The sequence below is a fragment of the Carassius gibelio genome, chromosome A11 (assembly GCF_023724105.1).
Source record: "Carassius gibelio isolate Cgi1373 ecotype wild population from Czech Republic chromosome A11, carGib1.2-hapl.c, whole genome shotgun sequence".
In the NCBI taxonomy this organism is placed as follows: domain Eukaryota; kingdom Metazoa; phylum Chordata; class Actinopteri; order Cypriniformes; family Cyprinidae; genus Carassius; species Carassius gibelio.
The window spans coordinates 12,504,198-12,523,821 of NC_068381.1; the positions used below are offsets into that span (position 1 = coordinate 12,504,198).

A 19,624-nucleotide genomic window follows, 5' to 3' on the forward strand; every position below is an offset into this window, starting at 1 on the left:
CTGACTGAAACACACACACAGACACCTATATCTGACAGATATCTATATCTATATCTATATATATATATATATATATATATGTATATATAGATATCCATCCTTTTCCGGAGTCTATGATGCTTCCTTTTGTTTTTTTTAACAGGAATTTTTTTTTTTTTTTTTTTTTTTATTCATTAAAAAAAAAAACACTGAAAAAAGGTGTCAGTTTCCACAAAATATAAACTATTGATAATAATGGGAAATATTTCTTGAGCATTAATTTTTAAACTATGTTAAAATGGAACACAAATACTGTTTTACTGTATTTTCAATAATTTCTGCCATTGTGAGCATATGGAAATTCTTTCAAAAGCAAACTGAAGTGCTGTATTGTGCTCTATTTTTATAATCCGTGTTAATCAAAAACTAAACGGCTGTTTAAGCTTTGTAGTTTTACTGTTGATCTGAGTAACACAGCCTTTCTAAAACCATACCAGTAGTTATTGCACTCAACTTAATTACGGTCAACATCATTAATGTAATAAAGGTTACAGGTTACAGCAATATTTGCTAATAGTGATAGTGATTGTAAAAAGCTGTTTAACGTTGGTATGGATCAAGTGCTCGTGAGGAAGAACTTGACCTTATAAGCCTCCATTCTGTTCATTAAAGTTGTTCACTCTGAATGCAGTCACTTTGAGCAAGTCGAGCACATGAATTTTTAAATAAACCCAGGGAATTCTCGATCATTTGCTCTTCCGCAGTCAGTGTTTGTAAATAGACTTCTGAAAGTGTTAACAAAACCATGTCCCTATCGCTAATTGGAGTAGTCCAGCAGCCCCTGGCATAGATCATAAAAGACAATGTTGCATGATTGAGGACAGTGACACTGAAGTCATTTTTTACCTTGAGAAAGTCAAGTTTGTGGCAGGCATCGTCACTGGCTTCGCACCGGCTTGTGGAGTGGAGTAATGGTTGACTCTTGTTTTTTTAAACAGCCAAAGAATTTCCCTTCCACTCATGGCCAGAGCAAGTCTGGCCTGAGGCCTCGGTAAACAAGACTAGACTAGGAAATGGAATCTGCTAGTGTTAATGAAATGTTTTTTTGTTTGGCATCTTTCTTTCGTCTGCTTCAGTCACTCTCTTCCACTCTCCATGTAGTATAACACGACCTACCGAGCGATTCTGAGGCGGGCCTTAGAAACCTTCAAGAAGGTTAATCTCTCTTTCCCTCCAGTGCAGTTCCAGTACAGAGCTGGGCTTTATGGGAGGAATTTCACACTGCTGGGCGTACTCTCCTTTGGTCCATTCCTGACAAAACTTACTAGGGAAGAAGAACCACCCTTCATCCCCAAGATATTTTCTTTGGCACTTTGGTGGAATGCTCTGAACTTGTGCCATAAAATGGTGAACTGAACTCTTTAGGTAGTATGCAAACTATCAGCTTAAAGTGATAATTCACCCAAATATGTAAATACCGAGTTGATCCGGTTCTCAAAATCAGTTCATTAATTCAATAATTTGGTTGCAAAGGTAACATATTACAAGACGTGAAGTGTTTTTGGGGCAGGGGTGTCCTATCCTGCTCCTGTAGGGCCATTAGTTTAGCTCCATCCTAATCCAAAACACTTGCCTGTAAGTTTCTAGTAGTCCTGAAGTTGAAGTCATACAACGTTTGGTATGTTTAAATCACTTTTATCTAGGAAAACACCTTTTCTACCAAAAATGCATTTACAAAATAATGAATACAAATTAGCATCAGGTGTGTTTTTCTTTTTTTCTTTCTTTATTTATGAAGGTGCTGCAAACTGAATACATTTTCTATCATAATAATTCTGTTGTATTTTGTAGTTGGCACTTGGCTAGAGAACGGGTAAAACTGTTAATTCATTTCAACAAATTTACTGCTCAGAAACTCTGGGCTTGAAGAAAGTCACACATTTCCAAACGTAGCTACGACTTTGTGGTGACAGTCATGTGCATTTAACTTCTAAATATTTCACATTTCTGATGTGACTTAAAGGCATTACACTCTGCAGAACAGTGTCAGTCCAGGAACAGGTTTGGACAACCCCCGTTTCTAGATGGTTGTTTGGGCATTCTGTGTAGTTGCTAGATAGTTGTTTTCTGGTCCATGTCAAGACCCAGACTCTTTTTGTGATATTGGTCTATAAAAAAGGCTTTAGATATTTAGTGTGCTGTAAATCGGTGGAATTTTTCTTTGCCATTTTAGCATAAGACTGGTCACACTCCTCACTGTAAGCATAAGCACAAGCAAAATCATAGCACTATCTTTAGCAAAACCGTGAACTGTGAACTACAAGATACTTTTGGATTTACCTTCCTTTGTTTCCAACATCATGTTTTTTTTTTTTCTATTATTCCTTATTCCTTATGGTTTTTCAAGAGACAGAATTCTGTTAAGTGTGTGTGCATGTGTGAACTATCCTTGTTTTGTACGGATGAATAGGTGAAAACAGTTTTTCCACCCCACCGAATCTCTTGGCGTAACGTCAGCTGTGTAGATGGAGACTTTTCCCAATAGTCTCTCCTGAAGGAAAACCCCACGCTGGTTCCTGATTCACACTGAAATAGGCTAGCTGAGGAGGAGGAATTATGGGTCTCCACTCAACATCATAAAGCAATTATCTCCTTTTAAATGTTTTAATGATTAATCGAGGGAGTTCAGCGAGAGATTTTGATTTCCAATCTCAACTGTTCATGTACGATGTGGTTTCCACAGTAACTGGTTTGGTTAAGGAAATGGGGAGAGAATGAAGGCTATGATAATGTTCTGTCAGCTTGAGTTTCTTTTTTAATAATAATAATTTAGTCCACTAAATAAAAATAAAATTTTAATCTAGTTTTAGTCAGTGGAAACTTACACTTTTTTGTCATTTTCACTTTACTGTATAATGGTAAGTTATATTATTTTTTTCAGTATTAATTCCAATGATTGTCATTGTCATTTGGGAAATGTATTTTTACATTTCATCAGAAATTGCTCTTTGACCAATAAGCACAAATCAATAGAATATTGACTTGTATGCATGCTTTATTTTACCTCATCTAAAATTAGTGTACAGATTTATAACAGGATATCAATTAGAGGCTAAATAAACATCAAATATCTCTGATATACACTAGCCCTGTCTACATTCTTAAAAAATATGATAACAGAGAATTTCCTAATAGTAAAATTACATTTAAAGGGATATTCCACCCCAAAATTAAACTTTTGTCTTTAATCACCCCCTTGTTGTTCCATAGCCGTAAAAGCTTTGTTCGTCTTCGGAAAACAATTTAAGATATTTTGAATAAAAACCTGAAGGCTTGAGACTTCCATTGCTACCAAGTAAATAACAGTGTCAAGGTCCAAGGTTAAAATAAAACTGTTTTGGTAAAGTTTTTCTTTTAACTACAATTTAGTCATCTTTTTTCGTAAACAATATTGCATGTTCATTTAGTCTGATTTATTGTTTAATGACTTTATCGTCTCGTCGTCTCGTTTTCGTCAGGGTAAAAAACCTTGTGGATTAAAATTTTTCGTCATAGTTTTCATTAACAAAATTAACATGTGCAATAAGGGAAATGTTGCTTAATGCAAAATCTGGCTAATTACGGTATTTCTACTTTCCCTCCTAGCTTTCCCTCTACCTCTCCTGAAACTGTATCTCTTCCCCCCATTTCCCATTTCCTCCTCCATTCAATGAAAAATGCATCTTTCATTTGTGGATTAGGTTTGGCATGTCTAGAACTAATAGTGTCCGCACCGCTGAAATGTCATAAAATGATGAACAGACCAAAGTGGGACTCAAAGAATTGTACCGCATGTAACTAAAAGTGCTTTTCTTTAATGTTCCCTGTAATTTGGGCAATCAGTTGGCCTCAAACCATAGCTCAGGTGCAGGGCCTCATCCCAGCCAGCTGTTCTTCCCATTCTCCCAAGAGTCTTTGACCAATTCCTCTTGCATTGTGGAGCTCTCTCCCTGAATGGCCGTCTGCACAAACTGATTTCCTATCAGCTCCCTTATGCTTCCTGTTTGCTCTGATGAATGGATGGTTTCCTTCAAGCTGCCTTTGGTGACGCAAGTAGTGTACACCATCAAACCCCCTTGCTGGAAACAACTAGTCCCTTTCAGAATTGGATTCTTTTTTTCCCCCATAAAAATGTATGAAAACAATAGCTCAGCACAGAGCTGCACAATGCTATTTTTCACAAACCCACAAGTAAGTGCGTGAATCTTCCTTGTCTTCTCACACCCCAGCTGTGATTCAAAAGCGAATATGAATTTTTGTTATTGTTGCAAAATGCTACTTGTTCATGTACTTTGTATCAAAATTTAATATCTAAATAATTGAATATGATCTAGTTTATATGTTGATATGTTGAAGTGTATGGGCGTATTCAAGCCGCGTGCTTCAGTGAAACATTAGAATCCGAATTGCGCGGGGCGTGGACGCATTAGACGATAATGAAGCGAGATGTGAAAAACGGACATCGCGTTGTTTTCATATGGATTACTTTATCACAGAATATCTGTTTTTGGCAGCATTGCCAAAATTGTTTAGTTTAAAAGTAGACATGTCAGGCTTTCTATAGATATATCTCGTTGAGTATTCACGAAGTTACAGTTCATTTTAATTATGCGTGTCTAAATGAAGATCAGCACAGACAAAGGCTGCAGACAGCACACCTTGTTTGTTATCTTTATTTTATAAATGCACAAAGTTTTGTTGTTTTGTCTGTATACAAAAAAAGTAGACCCTTTACAGATTTGATTGATGTATTGCTCTCTGAAAGTGTAATTTAAGTTATTTTCGGGTTTATCAGGAAAAAATGCCTCATAACGCGTATACGCGTTAATCGACTTCAGAGGGTTAATACTTTAAAACCTCAGCAATGACATAAGTAAATAACATCACAATTTTAATTTATGGGTAAACAATCCATTAAAGTTTCTAAAACCCAACCACTGATGAAAATTGCCAACAAAACCCTTAATTGAATATGGTTTCTTTCAGATCTTCGCCGACAGATTGAAACTTGTTGAGATTTGTTGTTTACTGTTATATATTTAGGTGTCTTTTAGTTTTTTTGATTTTCTGAATGTGTCAGAAGGGTTTGCCTGCTGGTGAATACCTCAAACATCTACTTACCAACCGTGCGAGGATGACTAATCTCAAAACAACAGGCTTCCTGAGCTGTTTATGTTGGTTTCAGACACTTGAACCCATCTCGTTCTCTCTGTTAGTGCTGTCCTCAAGCTCAGTGAGGTTTCAGAGTGGCACTATGAACTCTAATCTCATCAGCTTAGTCATCATGGCACCCCAGCGTTCACAAACTTTGAGCGTGGCCTCTGTTTTTGAGGACAGCAGTTTTGCCGCCTACCTCCTGGTGATTTCTATCTCCTTGCTTTTAAAGCTCTGGCGACAAGCCTGGAGTTTGGTGCCCTTAGCCAGGGTTTGTAATGAGATATGACAGATTTGGGGTGGGGTTTTTAGGGGAGCCGGCTGAGATGCTCTCAGGGAAATGAGCAGAGTGACAGCTGGGATGAAGAGGGGAGGAGGATTGATTTGGCTTTGAAGAGACGGCAACATTACAGACCCCTTATAAGCAGTTACACTGTAGTCCTTAGAAATTTAATAGAGCTTATTTGTGTAGTGTTTTTCAGAATTCATGTCATATGTAACATGGCACACTCAAAAATATCTGCAACATGGCAATCTCAAAAATGTGGTGTACAACTGTCCTAATATAAAAATTAAGAAAGAAAATCCACAGAAGAAAAAAGTATATTGTTTGGCATTATATATATTGAAGCATTGTTCAAAAATAAATAAACAATTGACCTACCATCTGATATTGTTGGGCAAGATAAATGTCATGTGGTGTGACTCTCTCCCCAAAATTTTTTATTTATGAATTAATTACTTTTTTTATCTTAAAGTATATAAGTATTCAAGATGTTCGAAATCTGTGTGTGTGTATGTGTGTGTGTGTGTGTGTATATATTATTTAATTATTATTTAATTTCACTGTGATTTTGTTAAAATTCTTAAAAAAAAAAAAAATTGTGTGTGTGCTCTTGTTTTTGTGACCTATCAGGACACAACTCTGTATAATGACATGGGTATGACACAGGTATTACAAGGAGAGGGTGACTTATGAGGACATAACCCATGACCCCATTTTTCAAAATGTTTTTAAATCATACAGAATGAGGTTTTTTTGAGAAAGTAAAAATTGTGAGTTTCCTGTGAGGGTTATGGTTAAGTGTAGGGTTGGTGTAGGGACATAGAATATACAGATTGTACAGTATAAAAGCCATTACACCTATGGGATGAACCCACTTTTCACAAAAACAAACATGTGTGTGTGTGTGTGTGTGCGTGTGTGTGTGTGTGTGCTCTCTTATTTGTCACTGATGTGTAACATGCAGTGCTTGTCTTATATTTCAGTCCTTTGTCCAGTGCCAGCTTGTCAGTCAATCTGTTTTGCTCACTCCCGCCCTTCCTCTTAGTTCAAGGCAGTAGAATCAATAATGCATGGCTGTGTAATAACCTGACTGAGCAGATATCTCAGCAGGTAGCTGTGATGATTGTTGTTTGGGGACCAGCATGTATTACTCAACTCTATGTTTGGTTCTGTCCAATAATGAAGGTCCCAGACAGCACTTTGCAGAATGCAAAAGTTTGCATGCACGGCAGACTGCCGTTTAGACTTGAAAATATACAATGCTAGTTCAGAAAATACACACTCTAGGAGGCAGTGGTCACTGCTGTCTGATTACTCTGAGATTATTTAATCTTTTGTGTCACCTTAAGGGGGGGGGGGGGGGTTAAATGCTCGTTTTCACTCAATATCCTGTTAATCTTGAGTACCTATAGAGTAGTACTGCATCCTTCATAACTCCAAAAAGTCTTTAGTTTTATTATATTCATAAGAGAAAGATAGTCTGTACCGATTTTTCCCGGAAAAACACGAGCCGCTGGAGGCGTGACGTGTGGGCGGAGCTAAAGAATCACGAGCGCCAGTAGACTTTTGCGTTGAGAGCATGTGGAAACTGTGACATTACTGTGAGGGAAAAACCATCATCCAAAACAAACCATGGCTTACAGTCTGATTCAGCCGTTTATTTATGATCCAGAATCAGATCCCGAGGCTGAAACTGAACGAGAGCAGCAGCAACGACTCGCTCCGAGCGGGGCTCGAACCGGGGTCTCCGGCATGAGAGGGGACGCACTAACAAAGAGGCAGAGATATTTTAAGCAGTTTTACTCACCGCCTGCGGTTCCAACACACGATCGTGACCCTTTTTCATTGGGATTGCATCATCCTTAAGAATGGGATTGCATTCATCCTCACTCTGATCAGTGAATGTCTCTGCTCTCAGTGCTCTGCTATACGGGAGCGCGCGCTCTTCCGGCAGACGTGCCCTCAGGACCCATATAAGGAAATTCCGCTCCATCTAACGTCACACAGAGCCATACTCGAAAAAAACTTTCCGAAACTTGTGACAAACCGGAAGGAGTATTTTTGGAATAGAAATACTCCTTCAAACGTACAACTTAATTTTTGAAACTTATCTAATCTAACTCTTTAACAGTGTAAAAAACTCAGTATGCATGAAATAGCATTTCACCCACCCCCGCCCCCCCCCCCCCTTTAATGTTTATGACATGCTCAACTCAGGCACAGTCAAATAAGCCATTTAAAGCAAGGTCAGTTTACTTGTTTGTTGATTCAGAAGAAAAGAAAGAACTGCTCTTTCTTAAAAAAAAAAAAAAAAAAAGGAAAATTAAATGAAGTAGTTAGAATTACAGTGAGGAAAGAGTTGCTTTTTTTGTGGCAGCTGCAGAAGTAAAACCTCTGCTTCCTCTCTTGTGTAGAATGAACTTACTCTGTTGAATGTGTGTGCTAATATTTATGTGCTTCTATCTTAAATATCTAAAATTATTATTTATTTATTTTAATAATCCCTATCCATTTAATATCCATTTTAATGCCATGGACAAGTTTCTGACCTAAGGACTGATTGAATGTTTTTAAGAGGCATATTATGCTTGAAAAGCTTTTTATTAATGAATAATTCATAGAGTTCAGTCAGCCCGTGGAGGTGGATATGGAGCTAAAGAGAATTTTTAAATATCATTTTATTTTCAGTTTTCATTTTATTTTCTCTAACTGCGTGTAGGTGTTTGTTTTTTCCCACTCAGGGATTTTTTAAAGGATTTTCCCGTAGCTGTAGAACAGCAGGATGGCCAGAGAATTGGTAGCACAGTGTTTCTCAGACTTGGGAAACATTTTATGAGCACTTGAGACAAATGCAGAACATCTGACTTGAGTTTCCCTGAGAGTGTGGTTAGATTACACTCTTTCTGCTGTTGATGACAGTGATAGCGTTTACTGCTCTTCTCAAATCTCCACATAAAGAGGAGTGAAGATCACTTACTGTACATTTCAACTGATCCAGAGTTAATCAGTTGTCATGCTTGTTCTAACTTGTATTGCATTTGGCACAAACTGTTCAGGTTATACTTAATATTACTGTTTTACTTTTCCAGCAGAGACTTGCTTAATGTGCTGTCATTAGATCTATACCTCGGTTTCTTTCCCTAGCCCGCACGGCCCTGTTGGCTTCATGCCCTTCATCTATCCAATCAAGGGCTGAAGTTTTTACATACAGTATGCATGAATGATCACATTCAGCCATAAAAAACATCAGAATCACGCCACCACTATGATCTAGACACTTTAATGGACTCTTTACAATTCCAAAAATGCTTATCTACACCAAATCTCAGTCCCTCCAGAAAAACGCTGATATTTTTTTGTGATTGTTGCGGGCAAAATCCTTGATTTTGCGGCACGTTTTCTTAAAAAATGCGATGGAATATGCGGGATATTTTTGCAATTGTATGCGATGAAATTGCGTGAACTTGCAATAACTGCAGTTTGATGAAAAAGAGAAAAAAAGGTGATTTCCCCCAACACCTTTTTCTCACTAGGCTACTACCTTAATGTAAAGAGTAATTTCTTATTACTTCCTATGATAAGCGAGCATACTAAATCACAGAATATTTAAGTTGCAATCTCTTACTTCAGCGTAAATTATTTTACATACTACTAATATAATTACAACTGTATGTTTTTGGTACTGTTCTGTAACAAAAAAGTGCAATCTTACAACTGTAAAGTTGCATCAACTTCTGAATGAAACTACAACAGTGTTAGTAGCCTAGTGAGAAGGAGGTGTTGGGGGAATCACTTTTTTTTCTCTATTTCATCAAACCGCAGTTTTCGCAAATTCTCGCAATATAATATGGCTCCACTATCATGTAACAAATCGGGAAACTACTTTGTGCGTTCTTTTGCGCTTATTTTTGTTGGCAAATAAGAATGATTTGCGCGCTTCAAGTTTCACCGCAGGGTTTGCAGATGATGTTCACGTCATGTAATTACATCACTTCATAAGGTTCCCATGGCAATAGGGGGAAAATGGGGCTTTACTTGTGTGAAGTAAACGCAACATTTTTCAACTTTCTGCTAATATATATGTGAGTTTTTTGCAATGAAAATACAGGGATTATGAAATCATGCTAGCCCCGCATATTTTGCTTTCTGAAATCAGCAATTTATGCGGCAAAAGAGCGGCGTATTTGTAAAAATGCGACCCCGCATAAATATGCAGCCTTTGGCTGATTATGCATTAAACAGGCGATCGCATAATCGCGTTTTTCTGGAGGGACTGAAATCTTAGTTTTATTTTACCCCAGTTTGAAAACCACTGTTTTGAGGATTTATTCACTGCTTACATAGACATTTTTAAGGATGCCAGTATACAAATCTGGGTAACACTTTAGTATAGGGTACAATTCTCACTAATAACTAGTTGCTTATTAGCATGCCTAATATTAACATATTGGCTGTTTATTAGTGCTTATAAAGTACATATAATGCATGACATCCATAATCGTCACCAATACCCTAAACTTAACAACTGCCTTATAAACTATTAATAAGCAGCAAATTAGGAGTTAATTAAGGCAAAAGTCATAGTTAATGGTTAGTTAATAGTGAGAATTGGACCTTAAAATAAAGTGTGACCCAAATCTGTACTGTTTTCTTTTGTATCTCAATAAAAATGAAACAAATGAGCTCATAATTGCATTATTAAACCCATGAAGGCCTGACTGGCTCATTGACCATTCTGTCTGTGCGTGTTTGGAGATGCTTTGCTTTTTGCTACAATTATAGGGTTTATTAAGAGCTGAGGCATTACGATGTGTCACTGACTCATTTCCCATGATCATAAATTATACAGAGGGCAGAAAATTACACGTATCAGTGGTACTGACACATGTTTGCATGTCAGAAATAAGGCATGGGTCGTTATTTTCACAGACAAGGGCTGCCTTATGATATAGTCATGTAAAAATCACAGTGAGTCATATGAAGTGGGAAAAGCCCAGTCCTACAGTCCTAGGATGTAAATGGTGTGATCTTTGTTGTGTTTGACTTGACCGAGACACAGAGGCTGTGGAAATCCCACTTCTGTATGATGTCAGAATGAAAGTGTGGTCTCAGCGCAGAAGTACAATAGAGTCGGGACAGCTGGGTATCATAGCCCTAGGACTGTCACACCACGCTGGTCTCCTCTCTTCGGGCTGGAAAAATTAGAGCATATGGAGGCAAAAGTCATCAGATTTCTTTACAGCAGGAAATGCAAAGGTACTGTTGATTCTTGGACTTTCTCAGGTTGTTTTCTCATCACCTGTGACACTGGTTTGAAAGCGAACTCACGACTTGCTGTCAGTAGATCAACTGAAATGCGATTCTGGAACTGTAAACGATGAAATGGGTGCTAGCTTGTAGTTTTTCATGTTTGGATGAAGGACTAATTGAATAATTAAAGTGCTATACGACAGCTAAATTATATGGCTCTTCTGTATCGTGTCATGTTTTTTTAATTGGAGCTTTAGTATTCAGGTCAAGCAGGTATATCCATAGTTCTAGGCTTCCCAAGAGATCAATGTAAAGTTAAAAATCAAAATTCAATATTTCAATAGGTTCTCGGGATTGAGCGGAGTAGTGTGTGTGTGTGTGCATGATGGACCTCTGTGAAGAGCTCTCTTGACCCTATCTTTCTGTCTATTGAGAAGTGTTAATGTACCAATTGACTTAATGATGATCATAAATCCTGTTCTTTGAAACATTTGATTCTTTGAAACAAGGGCTGAAATGTCTGCTCACCAGCTATTTTTGACATGTTTTGAGGAACTAGACTAGAGCCGCATAGACTAGATTGTGAAATGTGGATGACAATTTTTTTTTTCTGTCTGAATCGGAGTTATATGTTATAGTGAGCAGTCCTACATTTAAATATTTTGCATTTTAATTGAGTTTTCCATGGAAAACAATGTCCAAAAGACACTTTCTTCCATAGAGGTTGAGTTTACCGGGCGTAGATTTTTATGGTTTGAGCATTTAAAAGAGAAATGCTTATTTCCCCAGTTAGTTATCAAATTACAGGAAAAAATTGGCATCTCATGATTTTATTCATGCATTGAGTATAATTTTGGTGGCTTAAGGAATATTCCACATATGTGGAGTTCTATAGAAAACCTAAACCTGAAGCATCCTAGATTAAATTATGATGGCAAACTTTCCATTTGGAGGGAAAAAAAAAATGTCTCTCATGGCCCTTGCTGAGGGATTATTTTTACCATAAGATAGAGTTTTTTCAAAAAATCTGACCAACCCCAAACTTTTAAATGTTAGTGTATGGTTAAGTTGTGTAGATAGATGATGATGGTGGTGGTGGTAAGTGTGTGATTTTTCAGTAGTACAATTTACATTCTGCTCTAAACACCTATAGAATGCATAACCGGGGTGTGAAGTATTGTAATAACTCTGCTTCTTCTCCTCCTCTGATTGGCAGAGATCCGAGCCCAGTTGGTGGAGCAGCTTAAGTGTTTGGACCAGCAATGTGAGATCCGTGTGCAGCTCCTGCAGGACCTGCAGGACTTCTTCCGCAAGAAGGCGGAGATCGAGATGGACTACTCCCGCAACCTAGAGAAACTAGCCGAGAGGTTCCTGGCCAAAACGCGTTACACAAAGGACCCTCAATTCAAGTAAGAGAGCATTTGGCCGTGTTTCCAGCAAGCCTTTTTTATTTAATTTGTTGCTGATACATCATAGTCCTGTGATCTGTGCCATTGCCTGGGCAAGGTTTGAAATCAATATGTTTATCCAGGTTTTATTTTCCATCTCTTACACAATCAAAAAGCTGTGTTGCAGTGAAAGTTGAGATGGTTGAGTCAACACCTGCCTTTTGGCTTATTCCAGATAAAGTCATTCAAATCTACGGTAAAAACTCATATTTTAGCATGTAGGCGTAAAGAGAGTCTCCTTGTTTGTCAGAATGATGATGAACCAGCTTCTGGCAATGTAAATACAGTAAGTCCTTTGAGGATTTCACAAGACCCCGCTGTTATTTAAGAGGGTTGTCTCATATCTCTGATGAGATAGCAGCAGGGATTCTGATCGTGGAATTAAATCGAGGATTTTCTTTTGAAGTTCTTGGTTCTGCTCCAGTGACCCATATTTGATCCTGATTCTGTAGCAGTTATTGTTATTATGGCATATTACAAAGAAACAGCTGGTGTAACGTAAAGAAAAGCAGTGGAAGTAGAGCAATTATGTTCTTACTCAAGATATAAATGTTTTTATTATCCTGTCTGATTGGCTATATTAGCTTATAATGTTAATTTTATTGTTTAGCATGAAACAAAACAGTCTTTTTAGTTACCCTGATATCATTTTTATACATAAAACTAGACTTTTGAACAGGCTTTTTAAAGCTTAGTTGTGTAGAAAGGCATGTGGCAATTATACTGAAGAGCTGGCATTAAATGAATGCAGGTTTTCCGATACCGACTAGCGAGCTTTGAGAATGATGCAATCTCACAGCAGTCATTATGACAGGATATGCCGCAGAAGAGCCTATTAATCAGTGGTACATAGTGTCTAAACGGATCTCTGTTGGATTCAGTTTGATCTTGTGAAGATGTGTTAACCTCATCCTCAAAGAATAGCAAAGAAGAGTTTAAAGACCAATTAAAACTCAAAAGTTTTAAGTATAATTGTTTGCGCTGGCTTATGTGTGAATTATTGCTCTTCTCGTTATCTGAAGCAGTTTGCGATTAGAACGTTTATGAAGGTAACAATAACATCTTCCCTGTCAACAAGCTTCCAGACTACTATAAAGTTTGCGTTCACATTTATCAAGGTGCTTTGGTAACTCCCGATGTTCTGTATTTGCAGTGACACATTGTCACTCTTTTATGCTTGCTGTGTAAATAGGTTGGACTGGATTTGAGTTGTTTTTCAGATTCTAGTGTGCGTACCTTGACAGGTTTCTTTCTGGCGGTTTTGCTCCAGGCGCTGTTTTGACATGGGGGATATCCAGTGCTTGAACTTTTCCTTTATTTCATTGTTTCTTTCATTTTCCACCTTGTCATAAGCTTCTCTTTGCTCCTTCCCTTTCCACTCTTTGACTTTTCATGTTGTTTTGCTCTTTGTATTTGCTCTTGACTCCTCAGCTCCCAATATAATGGTTTGGAGTGCTGAAGGCTTAAGTCTGGGAAAGTCAACATAAGGCTCTGTGACAGCTTCTAGAAATAATCAATAGATAGCACACATGTTTTTTTTGAGAGTGGTTTTGTGTGACAGCTCAGTGCTTTATCAGACCATGGTGCACATGAGACCCCTGTGTACCTTAGACCCTGGGAGAGGTTCAGTTTCAAAAAAGGAGAGCTACACGTGCTCTAGAATAAGCAATGGGTGTACACCACAATATTCATTTTTGGTCTACAGCAATATGTTATAAGATAGACTTATTTTTGTCTTTTCTTTTTTGAACAAAATGAATCAAGAAGTTACTGAAAAAATAAAATAATATTAATAATAATAAATTAACACTTTTATAATAAACAGTTTAAGAATAAGAATATATTTTATTTGAACATCTACATTTTAATTAAAAACATTTATAGAAAAGTATACATTATAATACATGATGAACTATAATCAATTATTACTGGTTTTTACAAATTTATAAATTGTATTAGTTTTTTAATCATTTTAATTAAGCTTATCAGAAATGAACTAATAATCATGGATTGATTGATGGAAAGTAATAAGAGAAGAAGAAAATGCATAGTTTTTATGATACAATTTGAAGCACTTAGTGAATTTAAATTTTCTAATCTTAAGCATTAAGAAGACTTCTCCATCAGGCATTTCTTTGCTCGCTTGTGCTTGCATTTCCTCATTTCTCACTCATTTCTTCATTTTAACATAATTTCTTCTGCTTGTCTACTGATTTCCTCATAGCTCACTTTTGTTCTTCTACATTTCCCCGCATTACAGCATCTCTTTCTCTGAACACCCCCTCACTACACCAAGACTCCAGTAACCCCTGCTCATGTAACCCCTGATTCCAGTGACCCCACTGAGATAAATGTTCTAATCGGATTATAATCTCGTCCTAAATTCCATCCCCTGCCCTCCGTGGGTCCCCTGAGCCCCAGGAATCTAGTTTCAACATCTGCATGTTTAACAGGGAAAAGGCAACATCTGGGACTATGATGCCAGGAAGGAATGTGAGGTATTTTCCGGCCTCGCTCTTCCAGAAGAACGTAGCTGTCGGTGAGGCCCCAAACCAATAAACTAAAGGGGATCTATTGGAGATTCCTGATATGCTGCTTATGTTCTCACAGGGTAGAGTTCAGCTCAATGCCTTCCGTCAAGGGTCAAATGGCTCCTCTATGTGTGGTATGACAGTGTACGTCATTTGTTCAGCAAGCCAGCGGGAGGCCCGATGACGAGTCTCCCAGCAATGAAAGGACAGCATGGTTAAGAAACACGCGGTCTGGAATGATAACACGCCGTGGTACTGACCTAATTTCTAACATGCCTGATTTTCTACAAATGGATTGAGTTGATACAAAGAAGCAACTGAAACTCACCACAACGTCTGGACTCATGACAAATAAGAAGTCCGGTGGTTACACTGGTGTCACACAAAAGCGGTGATGTGTCACACGCTTAATGGTCCACTGTGGTGATCCAAGATTACACCACGAGCCAAGAACAGGTTATGGACAATGGCGGTTTCATCATTTCATAGTTTTTTTAAATGTTGTCATATGGTGTTACCTCAATTCCTAATGTATTTACAAGATGAACGCACATGAACACCAAGTCATTATTACGAGTGGGAAACTCAACATTTTCTTTAAGCTATGAGTTGGGGGCATGTCAGTGAGAAAACATGTCAGATTTGTAAATTTAATATAAAAAAAAGCAAACCAACACAATGATGTACATTCTTATTCATCGTTTAATAGATGTAGAGTTAAAAGTTGAATTTTAAGTAGAAAAGTTAAATCCTCACCTTGTTTCGACCAAAGTGACTTACTTGATCACACCTGACATCGTAAATACGACTTGCCAACTCGTAAATATGAACTTCCTAGGAGGACTTGAATGCACCATTAAGGTGTGTTTACGCCATATCGAAATTCCTATAATTACGAGATTCCAACTTGTAAAAAGCGTTCATGTCCTCATAGCACTCGTAAATACAATTTGTGAACCAGGAGTTTTCTGAGAGCTACGACTTGTACCACGTGACCGCTGTACCAGGCATTGATGGTGTTGCCATAGAAAAGCAGAATCCTGAGTCAGAGGACATGAACAGCCATGTCACGTGTTGTCATCTTGAAATTACGAGATGGTAATTACGATATGGCATAAATGCACCATTAGTTCAGGGTTATCCAGCTCTACAAATGTGGGGCAACCAATCCTGCAGAGTTTAGCTTCAAACTGATCCAAAACACCTGCCTGGAAGTGTCTAGTCGTCTGTAAGACCTTAATTAACTGGTTCAGGTGTATTTAATTGAACCCTGCATTAATGGTACATTCAAGTCTTCTTGGGCAGTTAGTATTTACGATTGGGAGGTTGTAATTACGAGGTCAGGTGCATTCAATTTTATTTTATTTTTACATTCAAACCTTGGAGTAAGATTGTGATATACCTTTTCTACAGCAAGATTATGTATGGTGACGAATGTGCAGCAGGTGCTTTTTATTGTTTTATTCGTTTTGCAAAGGTGCATTAAAGTGAGTTATGGCACAATAATGTCATATGTTGTATAGTCAGCTTAGCTGGTTTTGTTGTAAATGTAATTTAGCATATTTAAACAAATTTACCACCAACTACAGAAATCAACAAATATACTGACAGTAAATATATTGTCAACAAGAATGGACACCCTTATCTGTCAGGAGACCAATGAACTTTGCCTGTGTTAGACTTCCCTATACAAGTGTCGCAATGTTGCCTGTCCGGCAGTATCCAGTGTCATGATACCTCCCGGGAGGTGTAAGGAAGAGCTCAGGGTTTAGTTTGACAAGAGGAAGTTAGTCTGTCTGGTCTGGTGTGTGTGCCTGTACTTCATAAGTGTGTGACGGTAAGAGAAAGCAGGCAGGGTAAGTTTCATTTCCTCTCCATTCTGACTAGCTTGACTGATGTCTTTCCAGCATCATGTCTGGACAGAAACCGAGGCCTTGTAAAACACTTCTCACCAGAGTGAAGAATTCCCCTCAACACTTTCTCATGTACCTTACAAACAAGACTGAGTGAATGAGGCCATCCTTAAAAATATTTTAGTTTGTAGTAACAGTAAAAAATAAAAATAAAAAAGGGCTTGTAGGTCGAAAAAATTAACATTTTGGTGATGGTGATTTACGTAGGTATGAATTTAAACAAATTAGCATATCGTGACGTCACTGACTGGGTCTTCAACCCGTGCCTTCGGCAAGTATAGGTCTCTGCAGGAAAGTAATGGGAGTTAGCAGATCAGGGTGTTTTTAGATCAAGATACCTGATTGGCTGTCGTCATAGTGATGGTAGGTTTAGGGGTGGGGTTAGGTAAGGGGGATCATTTTGATTGCATGATTTAGAAACAGTTTGTAAACACCCACAAGATCATAAACTCCCACTTTTGCTCTGCAGAGTCTCGCCTTCGGGCGCATCACTGCAAACCTCATTTTGATGCAGGCTATATAGACCACAAACAAATTGAAATCTTCGTCAAAAAATGTTTATTGCATGAATTTCAGGTGAGAAGAAAAAAATTAGGGTACTGTTATACTATTTTACTTGCAACCACCGCTAGGTGTCAATGCAACCTACAAATGAGAGACTGTTTACTTTGCTTTCTTGGGTTATCACTTTGAAAAAAATTGCATTTTATACAGCAAATAACACCAAATATAGGTAAATCCACGAACAAGCAGGACGAATGTAAAGATTCAATATATTGGTAAAGACCAATATTTCTGATGATTATTGGCGTGAAGTTACGTGCACAATGACAAACAGGAGAGCAACATTCTCGAAAAACAATAAGCAGAGTGGACTGGCATAACAATGCAAAACATTTACTGCAGGCTTCAACATGGCTGTGTTTACGATTAGAAATGTCAACAACAACAAAAAAATCGCATACGGCGATTCTAGCCCGAATCTGTATCTGTATGAATACCGGCAGAATTCACATTTATGTTGTAAAAAGAGAAACACTGTGCAGACATATTATTTGCTGTTATGCATGTGTCCGAAGCTGCAGTTGCTGTGAAAAGAAAAGAAAACTGGACGCGCTCCGAGAGAAGGCTTTTAAAATCAGTTTCCTATTTTTGTTTTCGAAACATGTGTTGGTTGGTCCAATCGATTCGTGCAATAGATTTTCAAAGTTTTAGACTAGACGCGAGAAGGTATGGGAAAAGATCTGGGCACCAAGCGATAACCGTTGACTCTGACAGTGAATGAGAGTATGAGACGAAGCGAACGCACAGGCCATAGTGTGACAACTGTGTAAACATAGATGACATCACAGGGGTTTTATTACAGAAAGAACCTAGTCTTCATTTGTATGTAGGCCTAGGCAATTTATTTGTTTACAATAATACATTACTAAAATATAATTAATATTATTTTATTGCTTTTGTATTAGTTGTTTGAAGAGTAAAAAAAAAATAAAAAATATAAATTGGTTGGTCTTAACATAAATGTACAAGTCGGTCGGACTAAAAGCAAAAAAAAAAAAAAAAAATTGAGTCGGTCCTAAATTGACGGGGTCGGTCGGGTAGGATGGCCTGAATCGGTCACTCTTCACAGTGTACATTTGACTCTTAATGTTGCTTAGCACGTGTTGATCAAAAATACAGTAAAACTGTAAAAATGTGAAAATGTTTCCTATTTTAATATATTTTAAAATGTAATTTATTCCTGTGATGGATGACAAAGCTTAATTTTCAGCAGCCGTTACTTCAGTCAGAAATCATTTATATGCTGAATGAATAAAAAAGATCTTTTGAAACATTAGACATGTCTTTACTGTCACTTTTGAACAATTTAATGCACCCTTGTTTAGGATTACTTTCTCCTCATGGTCCATGTCTAAGTTCAGGACTTCCTGCTGTGTAGTAGTATCATTGATGAGTCCTGTCATTTTAGTCAAACCGAATGTCAGGAATTCCTTCGTATTCTTCATCTCTCAAATTCTTCACATGCCACCATGTCACGTCCCTAGTGTATGTCACCTAGGAATTAGCCCTTCTTGGATTTGTGGACTGTTCCATTGGTGAAAGACCGGCTCTGTCTGCGATGACCTTGCTGTTAATTGGCCAATTCCTCCTCTCATGTGACCTCAGCTTTTTCATGGCCTTCCAGAAATGACCCGGAGCTCCCTCGCCTGAATACCCATTTAAGAACCCTTTTTCCGTCAGGCCATACTAATCTCATCAACGTCCCTTTGTTCATTTCTCAAGAGGAATTGGGTTTCTCCTAGGACTCCATCTTATGTGGTTAAGCATGTGTTTTGCTTCTTTGCATATGAAAGGATGTTTCTCAGGGATGTCAAAGTCTCAGTTTGGTTTTAATCATTCAACAATTAATAGACTTTCAGTTTCAAATTTGTATTCTTAGTTTTTATACACAATTTAGAATTTATGAAGATTTAAAGATTTGTTTTGATGGTTTATTCTCATGCTCCTTGTGTGGTTATATGTCCTACTCAATGACAATAACGGAGGTGATACCACCATTTTTTGGCACACATCTCCGTGGTTTAGCATCAGGAACTCTCCTTCTTTGAACCCTTGTTGTGCAAGACATTTATTTTTGCTTCACTTCTTGCTACATGCTCGAACCAGTTTCATTCTTCCCTGCTTCCCAAGTCTTGCTTTATACCAGCATATTGTGAGATCATTGGCAGAGCCAGCATCAAGATCTCATTCCTTTCTTTACCTCAGCCGTAGCCTCCAAACATCCAAATGCAATTATTTCTGCTACACTTCTTAACCGCTGTTGTTAAGATGGGGGAAAGTTGATGGAGAGATACGCTATTTGTGAGAGTGGTGTGCACACGGATGTTTTAAACATGCTGACTTTAGTTGCATTTGTAGTTGAATCACTAAAAATGATGTTTCCATTTGCAGAGCAGCATATACAGTATTTGAGCACTTGGGCTCCATGAACAAGCAATTACTGAAATTCAGCAGTCCGTC

At 37.8% G+C, this 19,624-nt stretch overlaps 1 protein-coding gene across 3 annotated transcripts in view; it reads left to right on the top strand.

Moving 5' to 3' along the window:
- The window catches only part of srgap2 (SLIT-ROBO Rho GTPase activating protein 2), an 85,290-nt gene that overhangs the window by 29,211 nt on the left and 36,455 nt on the right, over positions 1-19,624 (top strand). For 2 of the 3 annotated variants that reach the window (XM_052609872.1, XM_052609874.1), the window contains exon 3: positions 11,925-12,117. In XM_052609872.1, the coding sequence (XP_052465832.1) occupies positions 11,925-12,117 (193 nt within the window). Of the gene's footprint in view, positions 1-10,507; positions 10,715-11,924; positions 12,118-19,624 lie in introns of those variants that run through there. The other variant, XM_052609873.1, reaches the window with a different exon arrangement.